General features: G+C 40.0%; 1 protein-coding gene across 1 annotated transcript; it reads left to right on the plus strand.

Moving 5' to 3' along the window:
* The first annotated feature begins 4,513 nt into the window (after window positions 1-4,513).
* ppm1f (protein phosphatase, Mg2+/Mn2+ dependent 1F) lies at window positions 4,514-22,364 on the plus strand. Its single transcript, XM_002931884.5, has 7 exons — window positions 4,514-4,795; window positions 12,661-12,791; window positions 14,883-15,082; window positions 17,136-17,324; window positions 18,479-18,628; window positions 18,936-19,029; window positions 19,300-22,364. The coding sequence occupies exons 1-7, from the start codon at window positions 4,638-4,640 to the stop codon at window positions 19,665-19,667; spliced, it is 1,290 nt and encodes a 429-aa protein (XP_002931930.1). The 5' UTR covers window positions 4,514-4,637; the 3' UTR covers window positions 19,668-22,364.
* Window positions 22,365-23,175: the final 811 nt, after the last annotated feature.

Consider the following 23,175-nt stretch of genomic DNA (forward strand, 5'->3'; position numbering starts at 1 on the left):
TAAAACATACCAATTATGTTTCATTATTCTGGATAGGTATTCTTCTGTTAATCATCTTGCATTCATTCAGAGATTTAGAGCAATGTCTTCCTGTAAGCCATAATGCATACCCCTTGCAGTAGCAACCTGTGAATACCACATGTCATACCACTATCATTTTTAGGTGTCACCCTTACTGCAAGTGGAGGAGATCAAAACTCTGACCTTTCAGCTGCTGTATCCTGTTGAAGCAGCAGTAAGAATTTGCAACCAATAAAGCAATTCCAACAGCAGGGAACTTATTGTTAGATACTAACTCTGGTAAGTAATACCGTACCGAGAAGTGCAATATCAGAAGAGATGCAGAGTTATAGCATGCCCGGGTGATTTTTGAACCAAATACAAAAGTGCTATAACGTGTGTTTTGGACCAAGACACACTGATGTCAGTGTGAGGCAGCAGGGGTAGATTCAGGCACTGCTAAATAAACAGGTGGAGAAGAAGTGTTTGATAGTAAAGTTAGTTGCTCCTGGTGGTCCAAGGGACTTGGTTTTTGGAAAAGCTTCCAAGTGAGGATCACATCCAGAAATAAAGTGAACAGGGCCAAATACCCTAAGATAGTGCTGTCCAACTGGCGGCCCACAGCCCCCCTCTGTGTGGCCCCCCACCTGTCTTGCTGTTGTGACTGCTTACCTTTGTGTAAGCTTTAAATGGTATGAGTACCTATATTGTACTGCATTGTTCACACCTCAGATTCAGGCTGTAAACACCTGTAATGTTTAAACATTTAATTCCCTGTACTGTACACACCTTTTAGTCCCTGCATTGTTCACATCTCAGGCTCAGACTGTAAGCCTCCACATTGTGCCCCTGTTCACACCTGAGGTCTGCCCTATGCTGCCTGTGTGTGCCATACTCTGCCTGCCCTATGCTGCCTGTGTGTGCCATACTCTGCCTGCCCTATGCTGCCTGTGTGTGCCATACTCTGCCTGCCCTATGCTGCCTGTGTGTGCCATACTCTGCCTGCTCTATGCTGCCTGTGTGTGCCATACTCTGCCTGCCCTATTCTGCCTGTGGGAGATGAACCTGGCAGGGGTTTGTTGTGGGAGTTTATTAGCATTTGGAAATTATTATATTACATTACATTAACATTTATTTATAAAGCGCCAACATATTCTGCAGCGCTGTATTATATGGTCCCTAAGGTGTGTAATTATGTGCTGGGGGTTGCTGTGCTATCCACAGGGGAAAAGGAGGCATATGGATTTAATATGACATATCATCCTTTCACATATGAGTGAAGTTTGATATCCCTACAGTGAGCACCAACCATTTGGGTTTTTGCTGCACTACCACCATTAATGGGGCGGATGGTCTTAAAAGCTCTTGTGATAACATGGGTGTGGTTTAAAGTAGGTGCAGTTTAAAAAAGAGGAATGGTCAAAACTGGCATCCATTATTGGCCCTCCACCACGTGGGCCAGAAAAATGTCGGCCTTCGGTACCGCAGAAGTTGGAGAGCATATGGACAACCATATAGTTACTTGTGTAACCAAATTTCAACCAAATTCAACAAAGTAAATGAAAAGGCAGCAGTAAAATAATGCCATGTTATCAATAAAGACATTAGGCTGGCCAATAGCAATCTGAACTGCCAAATAAAGTACTTAAAAACTGACACAATAAGATAAGTGTGATCAGCATTGTTGTTTAGTGTTCCATAGGCCAGGTGTGGATTTACGGCCTGCTTCAGAGAAGCACAATTCAGCGCTGTATTCAAAAAAATCCTTACAGATTTAGACACTAGGCTATTGACTAAAACATGGCGCTGAATTTCCTTAACAGCACATTCCGTCCTGCGCTTATTGTTAATCTGCTACAGCACAAAAGAAGGTCTGAAGTACCCCTGTTGAGGCCCTGGTATTTACAGTTTTTCTATATGGGACAAGGAGATTGAGATATTACATTACATTAACATTTATTTATAAAGCGCCAACGTATTCCGCAGCGCTGTACAATAAGTGGGTTACATACATTGGACATACAGAGTAACATATAAAGCAATCAATAACCGATACAAGAGGTGAAGAGGGCCCTGCCCAAAAGAGCTTACATTCTACAAGGAGAAAGGGTTGAGACACAAGGTGTGGGAATGGGCATGATCAGAGTTGTGAGAGGTGGGGCACAGGGTATTGCTAAACTAGATTAGGGTAAGCTTCTCTGAATAAATGTGCTTTTAGAGATCTCTAGAAGGCAGAGAGATTGGGAGAAAGTCTGACAGTTTGTGGGAGTGAATTCCAGAGAAGGGGGGCAGCCCTTGCAAAGTCTTGCATGCGAGCGTGTGAGGAGGGAATGAGAGAGGAGTTGAGGAGCAGGTCAGTAGAGGAGCGTAACAAGCGGGTTGGTTGGTAACATAGTAAGTTGGGTTGAAAAAAGACATACGTCCATCAAGTTCAACCATAATGCCTATACCTAACCTGCCTAACTACAAGTTGATCCAGAGGAAGGCAAAAAACCCCATCTGAAACCTCTCTAATTTGCCTCAGAGGGGAAAAAATTCCTTCCTGACTCCAAGATGGCAATCGGACCAGTCCCTGGATCAACTTGTACTAAGAGCTATCTCCCATAACCGTGTATTCCCTCACTTGCTAAGAATCCATCCAGCCCCTTCTTAAAGTTATATAATGTATCAGCCAGTACGACTGATTCGGGGAGGGAATTCCACAACTTCACAGCTCTCACTGTAAAAAATCCTTTCCGAATATTTAAATGGAACCTCCCTTCTTCTAAACGGAGTGGGTGCCCTCGTGTCCGTTGGAAGGACCTACTGGTAAATAAAACATTAGAAAGGTTATTATATGATCCCCTTATATATTTATACATAGTTATCATGTCACCTCTTAAGCGCCTCTTCTCCAGTGTAAACAGACCCAACTTGGCCAGTCTTTCTTCATAACTGAGACTTTCCATACCCTTTACCAGCTTAGTTGCCCTTCTCTGGACCCTCTCTAACTCAATAATGTCCCGTTTGAGCACTGGAGACCAAAACTGAACAGCATATTCTAGATGGGGCCTTACCAATGCTCTGTAAAGGGGAAGAATAACCCCCTCCTCCCGTGAATCTATACCCCTTTTAATACAGCTCAAAACCTTGTTTGCCCTTGCAGCTGCTGCCTGGCATTGCTTGCTACAGCCAAGAGATACCTAGAGATAAGTTCAGAGATGTAGGGTGGGGCAGAGTTATGAACTGCTTTGTATGTGAGGGTCATTAGTTTGAATTTTATCCTGGATGGTAGGGGAAGCCAGTGCAGGGATTGGCAGAGTGGCATGGCAGAGGAGGAGCGGTTGGAGAGGTGTATGAGCCTGGCAGCAGTATTCATTATGGACTGGAGAGGGGACAGTCTTTGGAGGGGAAGGCCAATTAATAGCGAGTTACAGTAGTCCAGGCGGGATATTATGTGAATAAGAATTTTGGCAGCGTCTTGGGTGATAAATGATTGGATTTTGGAGATATTTCTTAGGTGAAAGTGACATGATTTGATAAGCGATTGGATATGAGGAGTGAAGGACAGGGCAGAATCAAGGATAACCCCAAGGCACCGGGCCTGGGAAGATGGGGTGATGGTAGAATTGCACACACAGTTTGGCTATGATAGCCCCAAAACCCATTGTGTGTGCATTCTTATGGGCCGATGCCATGCTTGTCAGTGTGCATACATGGGCCAGACAGGAGTAGATAGGCCACATGCTGGGTGCCACTAGCCTAAGGCCCGTCACTCAAACACAGTAGGGCCAATTTGATCGGGAGACATTAACCTGCCTGTAAGTTTTTGCCGCTTGCAAGGAAACTTGGGTTGCCACCTTTCCTGGCTCCTTACTCTGGGCAGAAGGTGGGGCAGCTGGTGACATCATGGGGTTGGGGGGGTATGATTTTGCATTTCCGTAATAAAGCATCTAAAGGGCTAGTCCCGTTTGTAGCTCTTGAGTGCCATTGCTTTTTTCTATTTGGACTTTTTGGGAGGGTGCTGATCCCCCCCCCCGCAGTGAGCACCGAGCGTGAATTTTTGAGGAGAGTTAAGGGTGTGCGTATAAGGTCTTCGTTTTGTTTTCCAAAAGAACCTGGGCTGTCTGGGTCAAAAAAGGGTTGCCACCCTAGAGAAAACCCTGAGAAGAAGATACAAACTTGTGGCAAACAAGCCTGGACTGGCAATTTGTGTCTCTGGCAAATACCAGAGGGGCTGCTTTAAAATGTCAAATACAATTATTATTTATTGGGCTGGTGGGCGCCTGTTAGGACCTCTGTGTGCTTGAAATGCCAGGGCCTATTATGTACCCCAATACAAGCCTGCCTGAAGATATTTCTACCCTGCCTGGAGTTGAGCACACTGCGGTTGACTGTATTTGTACATCAGTGATTGCAGACCCTCAGCAGCCATGAACAGATGACACTTAGCTTCCAGGCACTGAAACTATCTCCAATCACTATTTTACGTTCAAATCCCCCCACCATCTCTGTACGGGCAGCAGGAGCAGCTCAAACCTGTAACATCATTCCTCCCCGCCCACAACTTGGTCACATGGGTGTGACATCGCGACTTCCTCAAAGGCAACGAATTGTAGCATCTGCATGAGGGAGAGTGGGCTCCCTTTTACCTGGGCATGGAGCTGGAAGACGGGGCCCTTCGGGAGTGCCTGCTGGCTCTACAGCGCCATCCCCCCGGGCAAGACGAACAGCTGCGACCTCAAAGCCGCCATGTGAGCCAAGCGGAGGCTGAAGGGGAGCTCACCGAGTTGTTGCTGAAGTTGTTAGGAAGCAGGTAAGGCACGACCCATGCTCAGACTGACAGCAGGGCTACGGGCAATCTCTTCCCATTGTTTATTCAACTTACAGCTCTGCATGGGCAGCCAGCCTGTGAGTCTCATCCCACCCATGGCTTGGAATATTCATGACAAATATTCAAAGTATGGCGATTGTGTGGGCTATTGTCAGGCTCTATGCTCTGCTGTGTCTTGGCTTTGGACTGTGAGCCCCTCAGATCAGGGTTCCCCTCCTAATGCTGCCACGCTTCTACCGTATGGTTTGCCATTTATAAGTTATAGAGTAAGATCTCTTACTTCTACAGGTGCAATTTTTCTACACACCATTTCACTTGTGTATTGGAATTGTATTTGCACAGATTTGCACACTTTTTTTCATGCTGTCTAAATATAAGAACATGGAATAATTACTCATTCAGTATAAATTTACCCCTTTATGTTTCTTATTATTGGTCCTCTTAGCCTTCACAGGCTTGTTCACTGTGCTCCAAAAATTTAGACTAGGCAAGCATACTCCATATTATTTATTTTTATTGCAAGATATTCTGGTTCAAGAGGTGCTTGGTGATATAGTTACATAGAATTGAAAAAAGGCCATTAAGTTCAACCCTTCCAAATAAACCGAGCACACATCTAAACCAACACATACATAAACTATATATATTATTAACATTTATTTATTAAGCGCCAACATATTCCGCAGAGCTGTACAATAAGTGGGTTTTATACATTGGACATACAGAGTAACATATAAAGCAATCAATAACCGATACAAGAGGTGAAGAGTGCCCTGCCCAAAAGAGCTTACAATACAAAAATTAATACTAACTGTAGATATTAGTATCACAATAGCCTTGGATATTCTGCTTGTTCAAGAACTCATTCAGGCTCCTCTTAAAGGCATTAACAAAATCTGCCATTACAACATTACTATGAAGGTCATTCCCCAACCTCACTGCCCTCACCGTGAAAAACCCCCTACGCTGCTTCAAATGGAAGCTCCATTCCTCTAATCTAAAGGGGTGACCTCTGTTGCGCTGATTGTTTTTATGGGAAAAAAGAACACCCCCTATTTGTCTATAATCCCCTCTAATGTACTTGTACAGAGTATTCGTGTCCCCTCACAAGCGCCTCTTTTCCAGAGAAAACAACCCCAACCTCGACAGTCTAACCTCATAGTTTAAACCTTCCATCCCCTTTACCAATTTAGTTGCACGTCTCTGCACTCTCTCCAGCTCATTAATATCCTTCTTAAGGACTGGAGCCCAAAACTGCACTGCATACTCAAGGTGAGACCTGTAAAGAGGTAAAATTATGTTTTCATCCCTTGAGTCAATGCCTTTTTTATACAAGACAGCACTTTATTTGCTTTAGTAGCCACTGAATGACATTGCCAGGAATTAGACAACTTATTATCTACAAAAACCCCCAGATCCTTCTCCATTAAGGATACCCCCAACAAACTACCATTTAGTAGATAGCTTGCATAACTTTGCACTTGTCCACATTGAACCTCATTTTCCAGTTTGCTGCCCAGTTTTGTCAAATCGCTCTGTAAAGCGGCAGCATCCTGCATGGAACGTATACTTTTGCACAATTTAGTGTTGTCCACATAAATATGCTTCTCACTGCTTGCAATATTCGTCAAGAATAAAGGGAGATTACTGTAAAGTTTGCCATTGTATAGTATTTTTGTGAAAATAGGGAGTTGACAATCTTGCTTGTGGACAAGAAGAGAAGCTTATAGTACAACATATTAGGGTGGCTATACACAGCAGGTATTGTGTACTTTTTTGTCAAACATGACCAACTTGTTAGTCCAGTGGCCTGTATCTGGGAACAAAATTATTTAATTTTCTGGTGAAAACACCACAGAGGCCAAATTTATTACCACAGAAAAAAAGAGACAATTATACAGGTTCTCAGGGTGAATTTCTCTCTCTATATGAGTCACTTACATTTGAACAACTAATCTCTCAGACATGGGGATACCAGTGTTTTTCTTAGAAAGAAGGAAAAATTTTGCGGCTTTAGCAGATGAACCCTTGAAATCAGGTTTTTTGGTGGTCCCTTGTTTCCCCAGAGTGATACTGCTGCAACCCATTGTCCTTATTACAACTAATGATTAGGAGGGTTCGAAAATTCTTTTGGTGCATGACTGTATTGGACCATGCCTGGAATATGTGGTTGAGGGACCCCATGTAACCCAATCAGTGGCCCAAGGGCTGAATCATCTCATCATCAAAACAGGTGGTAAAGATAATCTAGTTTGGCATTCTGATCACAAAAGGCATGCTTTTCCAACTGAATTCTGACTGTCTGGATACCCAGAAACACTAGACGTATTTTAAAACAAAAGTTGTTCTCGTAAAATAACGGAAAGCACCTTGAGTCTGACTCATTGACCGTTTGGTTGGTAGTCCTAGTATTTGGGCCAAAACATGGCAAAATATATCTACTTTATGTAAATGTTGTACTTATACTTACATATTATTCTGTGTAATTTTGCAGAGAGCCTAATTTAAAGACTGCCATTCTGGTTGTTCTGTTGTTTTATCTTGCATCAAGTGAAAAACCACCAATACTGCCCAGGTTGTTATGTACAAATAATAGAATCCTTTCTTTCTTACAAAAAACATTAACTAAGCATTTACTTTGAAGCTACACAAATCACCTGGTAATCCAATATTTATTTTAAGTATTATTTCCCCAAAACAAGTGGGCAAATAAAGATTACATTTGGGTTTTTTTGGCAAATATTGGGCAACTGCAGGGTACCATGGAATATTATGGTGTCCAGCATCTCCAGCCAGGGCTCTCTCTTTGGGTGAAGTTTGCAGGTTGTCTTTGCTTGGGGTAACCTACTGGTAGATTGTGTATGTTCCAGAAGTGTAACTAAGAGGGTGTGCTCTAGTGAAAGAACATGTATATAATGTGACATATACTTGGTATTATTCTATGAAATTGTGCCGTTTGCCCTTGTATTTCTGTTTGTAGGCTTGCAAGGTGTGTTTAGTATAACAAGAAGAGCAACAGGTGTCCATGGGAACGGGAATGTGTGGATGTCATCTGGCTACAGGATTGAGTAAAGTGGGTGGTTGTTAATGGTACATTCTCTACTTCGAGTAAGGTTTATTGTGGGGTCCCTCAGAGTTCTGTACTGGGTCCACTTTTCTTTAACTTGTTAGGTAATGACTTAGGTGAGGGTATTATAAGCAATATCAGTGTTCACAGATTACAGTCTGCAGCCCAATTAATTCTATCCAGGATGTCAGAGGGCCCAGAAAAGGGCAACTAAGCTGGTAAGAGGTATGAAAAGACTGGTCAATTGGGGTTGTTTACACTGGAGAAAAGTTGTTTAAGGGGTATGTCTAGTAGACACAAGGGCACCAATTCTGATTAGTAGAAAGGGGGTTCTGTCTAAATATTCAGAAAGAGTTACTTACTGTGAGAGCTGTTAAATTGTGAAATTCTCTCCCTGAATCAGTTGTACTGGTTGATACATTAGAGAGAGCCTGGATGGCTTCTTAGCAATTGAGGAAATACAGGATTATGGGAGATAGCTCTTGGTACAAGTTGATACAAATTGAAGAGGGTTTTTCACCTTCCTCTGGATAAGCTAGCAGGAAGGCAGGTTATACAGGCGTAATAAGTTGACCTTGATGGACGTATGTCTTTTTTCAACCTAACTTACTATGTTACTGTCACTAACATTTTTCATTATTGACGGAAGTTTATGTATGCGTAAGATTTGTTACCAAGATATACAGAGACTGAATACACCAGGTGGACAATATATAGGGAATAATGGACCCCCTGCTCAGACAAATAAGGATATTGAAGTTGGCATTATAACATTACAGAGTTCCAAATTAACTTTTTTTTATTCAAAATGTGGAATCCAACTTTTTTTTTTTTTTTTACAGAGGCAAATTTGGTCCTCCTGTATGAAGGGATCCAAAGAAAATTATGTAACTTGCATATCAAGTAATGAGGGCGCAGAGCAGGAGTGGGTAGGTGGGAAGGGGTTAAACTTATTAGCACATTAATCAATTGAACTCTTTATATGAACTGTTTATTATAGAGTAACTTCAGCTGTTTATATTGCACACACAAGGGGTGTGGTCAAAATTTTGGTACTGTGTGCTTGTGTTAATTGGGGCGGGGAATATAAATAACCTGTGTAGGGTCCTAGAGTTTCTGATGGCGGCCCTGTGGACCACTAATCTGCTCTAGGCACCACAGATCCTAAAAAGTTACAGCACTGATTCTAGAATAGCATAGTGCCAACCACATAGCCTTCTAGATATGTTAGGGCAAAGACACATGGGGCGATTAGTCACGCAACTTTTTTAGATTAGAGAGAACCTACAGGGAACTTTAATATATGTGTCATGGGGTTATTACCTTTTAAAGGAGAAGGAAAGTTTACATTAGTAGGGTGTGCCAAATGATTGACACCCCTCAGTGATCACATACCTGAAACCCTGGGCTGGTGCTCCTGTTAGCAGAAAATAGCTCATTTATTTTTTTAAGGTTAAAACAGGGCAATGTAGGGCAGCAGTGGCAGTGTAGGCCAGAATAGACAAGCTACAGAAACCGAATAAGGTGCCATTTTAAAATTAGCAATTGCCATAAGAATTCCATGGTGTGCCCCAGCATGCCTTATTTGCTCTGCTTGATTCCTGTGCTAGTATTGACCTGGATCCTAATTGTACGGCTCAGCCATCTAACCCTATTTTTGGCCTTCCTTGCCATGGTACACCCACCACTAACATGTTTAATGTTTATAGATACTTTATGCTTGAAATGATAATATATTTCCTGATGCACAGTGATGCAGGGGATTCAGCTCCATTTCAGCTGAGGAAGAAAAAGGTCCCAAGTTCTGCTTGACTGACTCTTCCATTGTTAAGTAATGGTAATCGGATCAGAAGAAACAATATTTCAGTATAATCCTGACACACAAGAAAGATATAAGGGAACAGCTGCCTGTAGAGACCTGCCTAGAATTGCTGAAGCCTGCCCATCCCTGTTGTAATCTTCATACTTGGCATTCCAGCCATATAATACTGCCTTGTTGCAGGTTGTGGAACTGCATAGCATTGGGCAGCTGCATCAAACCTTCAATCTTTTTGCCATGCAGCAGAGTGGCAGGGACTCCAGGTCTGGACTGGCAATCTGTGGATTCTGGCAAATGCCAGAGGGGCTGTTTGGGCTTCTGTTTACTTAAAATGAGAGGTCCTATTGTGAATGGACCTGAGTGGCTCGGTAGGGCATAATACAACATGTATACAAATACCAGTGAGGAAAAAATCAGGTGACCCTGTGAAACATAAGAGCAATGGTGTGTTAAATGTTTTATATGAAAATTTTTGAGTGACAACTGGAGGACACTGATTTATGAAATTTTGTGAATTAATTTTCATCTTTGCTTGTGTGTGTGAATGTGACAGGGACTAAGCTCCCTTACAGAGGAAATGATAAATGACCAGTATAAAGCTTTGTGTAAAGAATAATAAATAGATTTAGATGAATAAGGCTTAATGTGCAGAATAACATATCCCTGTTTAGATTAGTTAACAATTATAAATAAAGGTTTGGTGTGGCCAGCTACATTTTTTTATCCTTTTTAAGAAACTAACAAGCATAATAAATATGATATTTATGAACGCTGCTTGTCTCTGCTATTTTCCCTCCCACCAGTAGCTACATGCAGGCTTCCTGTACATTACAACTAAAACTGCCTTTGCAGGTTTCCTGTCTTCTGTTATTTCCTAATGACTTCCTCTCTCCAGTGATTTTGTTTCATTCCAGTCTCCCCAGTGACATTGTCTAATCCCAGTCTCTTTAGGGAAAGAAGATTAGGCATTATACATATATATTTATTCAAGAGTGAAACATGAGATGACGAATTGAAGAACACTGCTGATGTATCCATGGGTTAATGTCACACATGGAGATTTTGGCTGCTTTGAATGCCACATTTTTAAGTGACCCAAACAAACTGCATCAAACCGCCACCCTGACTTTTATCTGAATCACCAGCAAGCACTTGTTAGCCGATTAAAGTTTGAGTTTATTTTTTCTTTATTCTCAACCATTTCTAATTAGACATGTCAAGCAACATTTAACTGTTTGGGCAGCAATTTCCAGCATTTTGCATAGCAGCTCAAGTATTAACTGAATATGCAAATAGCTCATTCAGCAAAAGCCACTGCATATAAAGAGCTCTGAGGCTCAAGACAGATAAGGAACAGAGCAATTTACTGATGTCTGGTGACATGCAAAATCTTTCCCATGTCACACAGGGCAACATATTCGGGTGAAGACGCACTGAGCTTCTAGTGGCAGCTACTTTTTCACAGCTACTTAACTCCAGAAAATACCTTGCCATAGACAATAATAAGAATTGCCTCTGCTAAAACACACATAGAGGCAATTATCAGTAAATAATCAGCATTGTCTATTTTAGTAGCCTCGATAAGTAGCTGCTACTAGTAGCTCCATGTGTCCTTTACCCTTAGACAAAATGGATTGTCTCCACCCTTAAACTGGGCAGATATTGGTTAATCATTCCCCTTCTCCCGACTGTGGCCACTTGAGCATTTCCTGTAGAAAGAAATGCACAACTCTCCTAGTAAGTCAGAAAAAGGGGAAACTCTGTCCAAAAAAGCAGCCTAAAGCCAACACAAAAGCAAATTGCTTCCTCCTGGACAATTGGATGTGCTGAACTGTCTGGATTTCCTTGCAGAAGAAAATATTTCTAGAATCCTAAATACTGTAACAAATTTTGATGAAGTTGAAGCTCATCAGGCAGGTCTTGACTGTTGGTTGGCTCCGGAGCATCTGTTTAAAGGTTCAGTCAGGGACATACACTGAACAGGCCAGAACAATTGACTCTTCACATGCAGTAGAATAAAGTAGAATGTGTTTTTTGCAGAGGAGCACTGGCCCGTAGAGTAAACACAGCATTACATTCATTGGGGGTGGCAATAGGTGACTAATAAATTGGCACTCCCCAGTGGGTTCAAATTTTTAAGCCATTTAAAGACAACGCAAAGTGGCTTTTGTTTGTTAAAGGAGCAGAAGCAAAAGTGGTCAACTCTTAAGGAAGCATACTCCTATCTTGGACTATAATGAGGGAAACCTCTCAAGCTTAATAGCATTTTATGTTCATTTTTAGTTGGAATATCATAGATCCTAGAGTGAAGCTTAAATCCATTAGTTTGGACATCTGAGAATACAGAAGTACCACAGATCATGACTTCAGAGAAAAACTGCAAATGTCGTAAATGGGAGCATATGTATTTTTGTATTTCAGTGACTTCATTCTGCTCTAGGGTCCAGTGGTATCCTCTGCCTCACCAACTTGCAGTGGAACTGCCTATGAGGCTACCAGATTTGCAGAACTTTCTTTCACAGGAAGCTTGCCCCCCCCCTGTTATGATCTGACTTTTGTCCCTGTGGGCTGAACTCTTGGAACAGGGCACTTTGCCCCAGTATGTGTCCTCAACAAATAACAAATATGTGAATATGATATATAGCAAGGTTTATTCATCTTTAAATGGGGGGAAAATATCCCGTTTATTGACATATGCTAGTTCAGTTGGGTTTATGTAAAAAAGATGCATAAACACTTGATTATAAGCTCTTTGGGGAAGACGACTCTCCACCTCTTGCATCTGTAATACAATGTTCAATGTATACACCCTTTATTGTACAGTGCTGAGGAATAAGTTGGCGCTTTATAAATACATGTTAATAATATCTGAACTGAACTGCCTAAAACCAGATATACAATATTACATTGCACAGATGCTAAACTGATAGCATTATAAATATTTAATTCTTCTGTTGGCAGGGTCACACCTTCACATATTGCTGCCTTCCTGACCCAATCTGTTGTGCATAAAGCACTGCAAGGAGACCTGTCTTCCTTTGCAAAGAAGAATGAGACACAGACAACAGAGAACAATGAAGAGAATGAGCAGCGTAAGTATTGTAAAACTGGGGTCCCATACTAATAGAAAGCAGTGTAAAGGGGGATGCAAATTACCTGTTGGGCTATCCTTGTAAGCCTTAGAAAGCAACGGGGGCTTGGCCTAAGTGGTCCCAAATTTTCAGACTGCCGTTTTCGGATGTATATATTAGGGTGGACCCTATGTTTATGTTTAGGATCACACTTTATATACAAGGAGAGATGAATAGCCCTTACACTTCTGATTTCTACTAGTTTTTGCTATTTTTGCACTTGCATGAAAAACAATCTAGGAAAATAATGTCTTTAGGGCTATTAATATTTGAGTTTCACACTTGGCTTTATATTTTAAAAAAACTGTAGCGTGTCTTATTACTAGTGAATATAGGGCCTGTTAAGTATTTTTCATTTTTTCCCCTGCATTGTGAACAGCTGTTTTGCTCTGGTCTTTGTGTAGGCACTAGGGAGTCTCTTCCTTGTAGCTCAATAAGAAATGAACAAATTGTGTGCAACTCTAGCACCATCTTGTGTTGGAAAAAAATGGAAAATATAATGTGAGCTACAACCAGAGAGTCCTGTGGCACCACTAAGCTGTTTGGTTGCACGAAGCAGATGGTAACTTTCTTTGAAAAATAATTATACCCTGGCAAAGCATTAGGTTAGAAGCAATGTATCTGTGTGTAGGGCTAACTGTATTTACCCAAAGTATGCCACAAATATGACAATGAAATTTGTCACTTTGTATTTACTTTGTGTGACTCATTTGCTCAGTGACTAAGAGTTGCTAATTGGGAACAGTAAGAGCTATGGTACACAGGGCAATATGGTCACAGTGCTTGTTACAGTGACCAGAATACTGTTGTCCCCAGCTGATTTAAATGGGAAGTGCCAAAGACTTCCACTAAAGATCAATGGCTAACATATGGCACTTTCATTATGTTTAGTAGGAGGTGATCCATACCTGTTGTTTAATTGGCAATGTAATGTACAGCACACTTTTAAACTGATTCAGGTGTGTGAATTTTTTTAAAAGTATTCCAGATCAAATGTATGTCTGAGAAAGCATAAGAAAATTCAACATGCTAGCATTTCAGTTAAAAATGGAGATTAGTGAATTATTTTTAGATTTGACAAGCTCTATTAACTGAGGCGTTTTAAAAAAAAAAAAAAAGTGTTTTCCCGTGACAATATTCCTTCTAATACCAATGACAGCGTATCTGAAACTACTGTTACATATTGCCTTGCAACATAGATTCAGTGTTTCCTGGTTTAATATGATCCTATTCATAGCCTGCCATACATACAGTTAAAGCATCAATTATTATTATTATTTTATTTATATAGCGCCGTCAATTTACGCAGCACTTTACAGAATAGAGGGGTACAAAAGACATAACAGTTAACATGTACATATAAACATTTCACAAAAATGGTTTGCAGTTACATTGGATGAGGATCGGAGACACTAGGGGGAGGGCCCTGCCGCAAGAGCTTCCATTCTAAAAGGGAGGGGTAAGACATAAGGTAACTAGCATGACGTTGGAGTTCATGTAGGTGTGTAAAGTGACAGTAAGTGCGGAGTGAGAGGTGAAAACCAGTGGTTATTGAATGTTTAGGGGGTTTAGGTTATATTCTTGAGTGAAAAGGTGAGTTTTAAGAGACAGTTTAAAGGCTTGGAGAGTCTGGGAGTGCCTAATGGGACGGGGAAGGGTGTTCCAGAGGATGGGTGCAGCGCGTGAGAAGTCATGGATGCGAGAGTAAGAGGAGGTGATGAGTGAGGAGGAGAGAAGGAGGTCATGTGTAGAGTGAAGTTTACGTCTGGGGGTGTACTTGGGAGTTAGGGTGGTTTAATAGAGTGGTGCGGCACCAGTGAGTGCTTTGAAGGAGAGTACAAGAATCTTGAACTGAATCCTGTACATGACCGGTAGCCAGTGCAAGGATTGGCAGAGAGGGGCAGTACTTGTGGAGTGGGAGGGCGACTCATACACCTTTCCCCAATCTAACATATGCTTTTAGATAATCTGTGTAAAAACCAAACACCAAGAAGTTCATTGTCCAGTATGTATCTGTTTCTTAAATTTGTACTGTAACTTCTGCCCCATCAGTTCTGTGCTCAGAGTCCTTGTGTCATTACTGTCTTCAATGTCTGCAAGAGGTCATCAGCCAGTGGCTTGAGCAGCTGCCACCCTTGCCGCCGCCTCCACATGAGCTCTGTGTTTCTGTCCATGCCATCCGAAACACCCGCAGAAAAATGGAGGATCGGCATGTCATTCTGCAAGATTTCAACATGCTCTTTGGCATAAAGGTATTCTCTAAGCTCAGAAATATTGATCCTTGACAGGTGAATACAGTTTCTGTTGTAGTAACTTATCTGTTATAGAGCTGCTCCAGCCAGATATACAGTGGATATAAAAAGTCTACACACCCCTGGTAAAATGTCAGGTTCCTGTGCCGTACAAAAATGAAACAAAGATAAATCATTTCAGAACTTTTTCCACCTTTTAATGTGACCTATAAACTGTACCACTCAATTGAAAAACAAACTGAAATCTTTTAGGTGGAGGGAAGAAAACCAAAAAAACTAAAATAATGTGGTTGCATAAGTGTGCACACCCTCTTCTAACTGGGAATGTAGCTGTGTTCAGAATTAAGCAATCACATTCAAAATCATGTTAAATAGGAGTCAGCATACACCTGCCATCATTTAAAGTGCCTCTGATTAACCCCAAATAAAGTTCAGCTGCTCTAGTTGGTCTTTCCTGACATTTTTTTAGTCGCATCCCACAGCAAAAGCCATGGTCCCCAGAGAGCTTCCAAAGCATCAGAGGGATCTCATTGTTAAAAGATATCAGTCAGAAGATGGGTACAAAAGAGTTTCCAAGGCATTAGATATACCATGGAACACAGTGAAGACAGTCATCAAGTGGAGAAAATATGGCACAACAGTGACATTACCAAGAACTGGACGTCCCTCCAAAATTGATGAAAAGACAAGAAGAAAACTGGTCAGGGAGGCTACCAAGAGGCCTACAGCAACATTAAAGGAGATGCAGGAAAATCTGGCAAGTACTGGCTGTGTGGTACATGTGACATCAATCTCCCGTATTCTTCATATGTCTGGACTATGGGGTAGAGTGGCAAGCATCATGCTTTGGGGCTGTTTTTCTTCAGCTGGAACTGGGGCCTTAGTTAAGATAGAGGGAATTATGAACAGTTCCAAATACCAGTCAATATTGGCACAAAACATTCAGGCTTCTGCTAGAAAGTTGAACATGAGGAGGAACTTCATCTTTCAGCATGACAACTAGCCAAAGCATACATCCAAATCAACAAAGGAATGGCTTCACCGGAAGAAGATTAAAGTTTTGGAATGGCCCAGCCACAGCCCAGACCTGAATCTGATTGAAAATCTGTGGGGTGACCTGAAGAGGGCTGTGCACAGGAGATGCCCTTGCAATCTGACAGATTTGGAGTGCTTCTGCAAAGAAGAGTGGGCAAATCTTGCAAAGTCAGAATGTGCCATGCTGATAGACTCATACCCAAAAAGACTAAGTGCTGTAATAAAATCAAAAGGTGCTTCAACAAAGTATTAGTTTAAGGGTGTGCTATGCAACCACATTATTTTAGTTTTTTTCAGTTTGTTTTTCAATTGAGTGGTACAGTTTATAGGTCACATTAAAGGTGGAAAAAGTTCTGAAATGATTTATCTTTCTCATTTTTGTACAGCACAGGAACCTGACATTTTATCAGGAGTGTGTAGACTTTTTATATCCACTGTATGTATCAGGAATTTTGCATCCTTCTGATGGTACACTGCTCTTGTGGCTGCGTTGGACCATTTTAGCAGATATTACTGCATTCTAATACATTTATTTAAAATGGTATAATTGACAACATAGTTGTCATGATGCTTTTACCATATTGATAATTTAGGGTTTGCTTTCACATTTATTTGATAAATGATGAACTGTATAAGGTTAGATTATAATGCAGACAGTGATATATTATCGTAGTGATATTACTATAGAGCTTGTCTGTGATATCATTGGGAGACGTCACTGGAATATATTACTCAGGATCTGCAATGCATTTACATTAGTCAAATATATACAGTACATTATAAGCATCACACTTAAAAAATATGTTAATAATTTAATTAATTTTAATTATGATCTCTTTTGCCACTTATAACCCTAGTTTTTGTAGCCTGATATAGTTATTAGTATACATATAGTTGCCTGATATAGTTATTAGTATACATAAAAGCAGTGAAAGTTGGGTTCTTAAAAAATTTTGTATGCTTGATGCTTTAGTTGAGCATCTGAACTGCAGAATCATGATTAACATTTTTTTCTTAGGACAGTATTCCAAGATCGTACTTTGCTGTGTTTGATGGGCATGGAGGAGTGGATGCTGCCAATTATGCTTCTACTTATGTACATGTCAATGTTGCTCGTCATGAGGGACTGGAGCAAGATCCAGCACAAGCCCTCAGGGAGTCTTTCCAAAGGACAGATGCCATGTTCCTGAAGAAGGCAAAAAGAGAGGTATCGGGTGGAAATTCTTTGGGAGGGGTCAGTTTGGTAGCTGAATTGACTTCCTTATAAAAATAGCCCTGGCATACTTTGTAATCATCATCTTAATATCTTTATAGCAGTAATAACTCGCACAAGTCTAATGAATAGCAAGATATGACTTCAGGTATGGAATCCCTTATCCAGAAACCCATTATCTAGAAAGCTCAGAATTACAGGAAGGCTATCTACCATAAACTCCATTTTAAACAAATATTTTTTTTATATTTAATTGAAATTTCATGGGGCTAGACATATTCTTCATTTACCAGGGTGCCACAGCCATGTGACCTGTGCTCTGATAAACTTCAGTCACACTTTACTGCTGAGCTGCAAGTTGGAGTGATATCATCCCCCTCCCAGCAGCCAATCAGCAGAACAATGGCAAGGTAGCAAGAGAGCAGCTCCCAGTAGATATCAGAATAGCACTCAATAGTAAGAAAATGGCAATATGTCTTACTATATATTTGTTTAGACTGGGCTTGAAATTAAATTTAGAATAATTATAAATAATAACATGCGCATTAACAAACAAAGTGTATTTGTCTTGCCCCCACCTGTTTCAGGTACCATGTTAACAGTAGTTTTATAGAACCATACACTACATTCTTCTACATGTGTACAAATGTTCATCAACCTTTCTTTTGTGTTTGATTCTTTAAAGGGGTTGCTCACTTTTAAATTAAACTTTGAGTGATATAGAGATACATACTGAGACAGTATGTAGTTGGTTTTAATATTTTATTATTTGTAGTTTTTGAGCTATTTAGTTATTTATTTTTTATTTAGCAGCAATTATTTGAATTGGAGACAGGAATATAATTAGGAGAGGGCCTGGACAGAAACATGTGTAATAAAAAGTAGCAATAACAATACAACTGTAGACTAAAAGAGCTTTTTGTTGTTAGATGTTGGGGTCAGTGACCCCCATTTGAAAGCTGAAAAGGCTCAAAAGTAGAAGGCAAATAATTTAAAAAATTGAATATATACAAAAGAAAAAATAAGGCCAATTGAGAAGTTGCTTAGAATTAGATATTCTATAACATACTACAAGTTAACTTAAAGGTGAACCACCCCTTTAAATAATTAATGAAGAGAATGGCTGTGTATTTTCTTGTTTTTCCAAGATTCCAAGGTTGCGGAGTGGCACAACAGGTGTGTGTATCCTTTTGGAGGGAGATCGTTTCCATGTGGCCTGGCTTGGGGACTCTCAAGCCCTCCTTGTACGGCAGGGCAATTATGTGACATTGATGGATCCCCACAAACCAGAAAGAAAGGTATTACCTTTTTGTCCCACAGCTTGCTAATGTGTCTTAACAGCCTGATCATTCTCAGTGTGATAAGTTTCTGAATGTTCAGGGTATAGTGATGCACAGAGATAAAACCCTGCAATGTACTCCAGCTGTTGCAGAACTACAGGAGAAATTATTGTAGCTGAACATCTGGAATGCTGTGGGTTCTCTTTGCCTATCTTTGCTTACATTTATTACAATTTCTTGTCTGAGAACTTTCTCCCACACTTTAGTTTGTCCAGACCCCAGTCTTCTTGGAATGTTATATCATGTAGCTCTTATACGTTTACAGGATGAACGTGAGAGAATTGAATCTCTGGGAGGCTGTGTAGCTTTTATGGGATGCTGGAGGGTAAATGGTACACTTGCTGTATCCAGAGCTATCGGTGAGTTGTCAGATGCTTGAAATATTGTATAAAAAATCAAAATCTCTTGCACAGTGAGCCTCAGTGAGCTATGTGGACTGTTGCAATTTATGCTTATCTCTTGAATTTTCTCATTTCCTTCTTTCTGTTTAGCCACAAGCCCTTGATCAATTATAAAACAAAAAACAATATACTAAAAATCTGTATCCATAAACAATGTGACAGTCTAGGTTTTATGAGCTGCTCTCCATTTTGTTTTTCCTAATCTGTCTCTCTTTGTGCTATCTCCAGGTGACATTGACCAGAAGCCATTTGTATCTGGTGAGGGAGATGTTACTTCTCATATACTTAGTGGCACAGAGGACTTTTTGGTGTTGGCTTGTGATGGATTTTATGACACCGTGTCACCACCAGAGGTCCCCAGGCTGGTTTTCGATTATCTGCAGGAGAATGGAGGAAACTGGCAACATGTTGCAGAGAGGCTGGTGACAGTAGCCAAAGAAGGTGGTTCCAGTGATAACATTACTGTTGTGGTAGTATTTTTAAAGCACCCACAGAAATTACTGGAGGATATTCAGGCACAAGGCAGTGTGGAAGGACAAGCTTTGTTTGATTTTGGTGGTGAGGCAGAAGAGGTAGCATCAGACCATGCAGGGTGACTACTTAGTTCAACCTGTACTGTACAATTCTTCTTAGATGTGCAGAGGTGGCAGTTTAAAAAAAAAAACCATGAAAGGGGAATTTTCAAGCCATTTACGGAAAGCATTACATTGTTTCTGAAAAGTGAGAGGCTTGATAATCAAACTAAAATTTCTAATTTAATAGCCAAAAAAAGAGAGGGGACATTTTTTTATGCATTTTTTTGCCATTGGTCCAGCAAGTAATCCTAATGCTCGCTCCTGTGTTGGGGTGGACCCAAGGGTTTATAATATAACCTCAAATACAACGTGCATTGTTATGCTGTTTCTAATTTGCTTTGGAGCAGAGCAAATGTGAAAGTTAGGTATTACAAAAGTGCTCTTCTGAACCTCTATTTTTCCACATGGTTGTGGGTTTCACTGGGCGAAAGACAGGCCTTAATTAGCAAAAGAATGGCAGAATAAGAAGCCATATAATATATTAAAGGCTTATTAAACCTGTTGGAACCAATTTCCTCATACATACAAAGAAGACATTGTCATTGTCTTTATCCACATCCCTTTGGGTGCATTCTAGAAGACGGACAGAACCCTGCAATTCGTTTTAAGAGCATTGCTCTACTGTTACATTTCTAAACTCTGCTGGACTCTCAATCTACCTCTTTTGCAGTAGTAAGAGGCTAGCAATCAGATTCTTCTATGCTAATTCTACCTCCTAACTTAGTGGCATGTCCTCAGCCACAGCTATGCAGAGGCTGCTCTCCCAAAACAGATCTAGCCCTTAATTCATTATCAGCTAATAGAAATCCTTTATAATCTTTTTTTCCCCAAGTTTCTCCCACCACAACAGTATTAATACAGCCCTTTCATCATCGCTCTTAATAAGCTTTGGGACCCCTGCTTCATCAGACTGTCCAAGCAGTGATTATGTGCTCTAATTTCTATTGTGCAATTTTATTTTAATTTTTTTGCCTCATTTTTCTATGGGAAACATTCAGTGTTACACTTTTATAATTATGAACAGTTTTATTTAATTTTATTTTTAATTGGCGAAATTTCTGAGAGCTGGAGTAAGAGTCAAAAATAATTGATTTTATAAAGCTATACAATGTTTTCAGTATTGTTGTTTGTAAACAAAAAGGCATTTGTATGTTGTATAATCTGTATTTCCCCACAGGTTGCGTTTCAATAAATATCTGCATACCCAGGTCACTTGACTGTATTTAAAATATTTTTAAATTTTTTCTATGGTAGGTCATTCTAATATTTCACCCTTAACTAGTGGACCTCAGAAATGATCACATACCTACACTATAATTAGTTTTGGTCTAGGATGATCAGATTGTATTAGATAATACTATGTTGAAAAAGTTGAAACTCAGGGCTCCGAACACACACTGTTAAAGGGGTTATTCACCTTTAAATATGCAGTTGGTCTTCATTTTTATTATTTGCGGTTTTTTAAATATTTAGCTTTTTGTTCAACAGTTATCCAGTTTGGAATTTCAGCAGCTATCTAGTTGCTAGGGTCCAAATCACCTTAGCTACCAGGCAGTGGTTTGAAGGCTAGGTATTGGTTTATTCTCACTATTTACCTCACTTGCAAGGATATATTTTAGTTCTGGCCTGCAAAGGGCCATGATAGGATTATGATGCCCTTGCCTGCTGCCAAAAGTGTTAGCTAAGACATTTCCTGCTGTGAGCATTTACCCCTTTTGTCTCTGTGCTCCATACTGCATATTGATAATGTTTAAAAAGCTGCAGTAAGCTCTACTACAGTATTTGCTATGTCTTTTTGGGATATCAGCAGTGAATTTACAGCTGATAACTTATTGCCAAAAGACTGCTTAGTCTGCCAAAAGTATCCATTCTTTTCACTAGAGCAAGCTGCATGACACAGAATTTCAGTGGACAACTTAATGTTGTTAAATACAGTTCTGGACTGGTATTAAAAATAGGCACTGGCATTTCAAACTGCCTTCACCAGCTCACTACATAGTGACTGTCTATGGCATCTTACAGCAGCCCCTCTGGCATTTGCCAGTCTGGGCCTGGTTAGTTACTTGTTTGTCCTAGTCTCTAAACAAGCCAATCTTAATACAGCCATCCATGTGAAGGACCAAATCAGGTTCCAAATATTTGGGCAAGCATCAGTTAGTACAATGGGTTAACTACCACAGCCTGCCGTGGGCCATATACATGGCGAGGTATGTGTGGTTTTTTTTTGTCATCCAATATGCACCTGTGTAAGTGCATCTTGCCCTGGAGTTTTGTGTGACACACAGAACATCTCTCTCTTGGCCCCTATTAGAATTGAATCAAATATGGTCACATTGGCTTTCGATTAACAATGTTTGATAATAAACAGTATGTACATCTTATTGTTTAAGGGAAAGGTTTAGTTGTCAGTGCAAAACAAAGCATGTTAATGTTATGAGATGCATCAAGACTCCTGTTCTATTGTTTACTTCCATGCTTCAAAAGGGAATCACGCCATTCTGCTGTCTGTTACTTTGATTCAAGAGCACTGCATATTTTTCTACTCTATAGCTTTGTGTTCCTTTGTATAAACATGCTTCCTCTGACTTACAGCCTTGATCGAGCTTTACACTTGATGGTTAATCAAACATACTGCACTGTAAGTATGTTCTGTTATTGTTCTTCTGTACTCACATGAATAGAGGAACCATCTCCAATAAAAAAATCTGCTTAACTGTAGTGGGTGTTTAATAAATCTGTTTCACAAAGTGTTTTCTTTTTAATTTCAGTTGTTTATATAATAATTACTGATTATCTAGTTTAAACCATGCAAAAAAATGAATCCTGAAATATTATTATTTTTTTTGTGATACATTGTGTACATTTTGAAAACAGTTTTGTTAACCTGTTCCTCCTGTGTAATTCTTAAGTGTGAGAAAAGCCACAGGGAAAGTATACACCTATAAACACCTTTGACTTTTACATTTTAACCATTTTGACCATTATAAATAATTTATTCTGCCTATTGTTTAATATTTTTAGCCATTATTAATCATTTTGCCTATTGAGTTAATTTTTTTTTTGCCATTATAAGTCACTCATATGAAAGTTGGGCAATTTGTTCAGCATTTCCTATCTACAAAAAAGCCCCTCTTTTCTCTAAGCAGCAGCCTTTGACCAGCTTATTATCATGGGCTTCTCTATGGACTGGTAATTAGTTTTGTCAGATCCTTTGAAGTTCTTTGGGACCAGAAGTGACAGGAAGTAATAAAGTGAAACTTGCTTTTATATTCCTGTTTAGTTTCAGGCAAAAAGTATGTTCAGCACAAGCCCTATTCATTCACTTCATGTTGGAAAGGGGTGTGTGAATCTAAGCAATGAATTGGGTTCACTGAAGTGAGGAGGTATATTATGGCAGATTTCACTGATGTGAATTAAAATACACATGTAAAAGCTGTGTATACCTGTCATATGTTCCCTAAACATAAAGTGAATATAAATTGGGTTTGTTTCCAAAAGGTTATATGATACTCCTCTTTATAAGGCAGCA

This window comes from Xenopus tropicalis, chromosome 1 (genome assembly GCF_000004195.4).
Source record: "Xenopus tropicalis strain Nigerian chromosome 1, UCB_Xtro_10.0, whole genome shotgun sequence".
Classification (NCBI taxonomy): Eukaryota; Metazoa; Chordata; class Amphibia; order Anura; family Pipidae; genus Xenopus; species Xenopus tropicalis.

What these genes read in the sequence shown, in the direction of transcription:
- ppm1f (XM_002931884.5), top strand. Translation starts at nt 4,638, where the DNA reads ATGGAGCTGGAAGACGGGGCCCTTCGGGAGTGCCTGCTGGCTCTACAG. An exon ending in ACATGCTCTTTGGCATAAAG is followed by an intron (nt 15,083 to 17,135) that starts GTATTCTCTAAG and finishes TTTTTTTCTTAG; the next exon opens with GACAGTATTCCAAGATCGTA. An exon ending in TGAAGAAGGCAAAAAGAGAG is followed by an intron (nt 17,325 to 18,478) that starts GTATCGGGTGGA and finishes TGTTTTTCCAAG; the next exon opens with ATTCCAAGGTTGCGGAGTGG.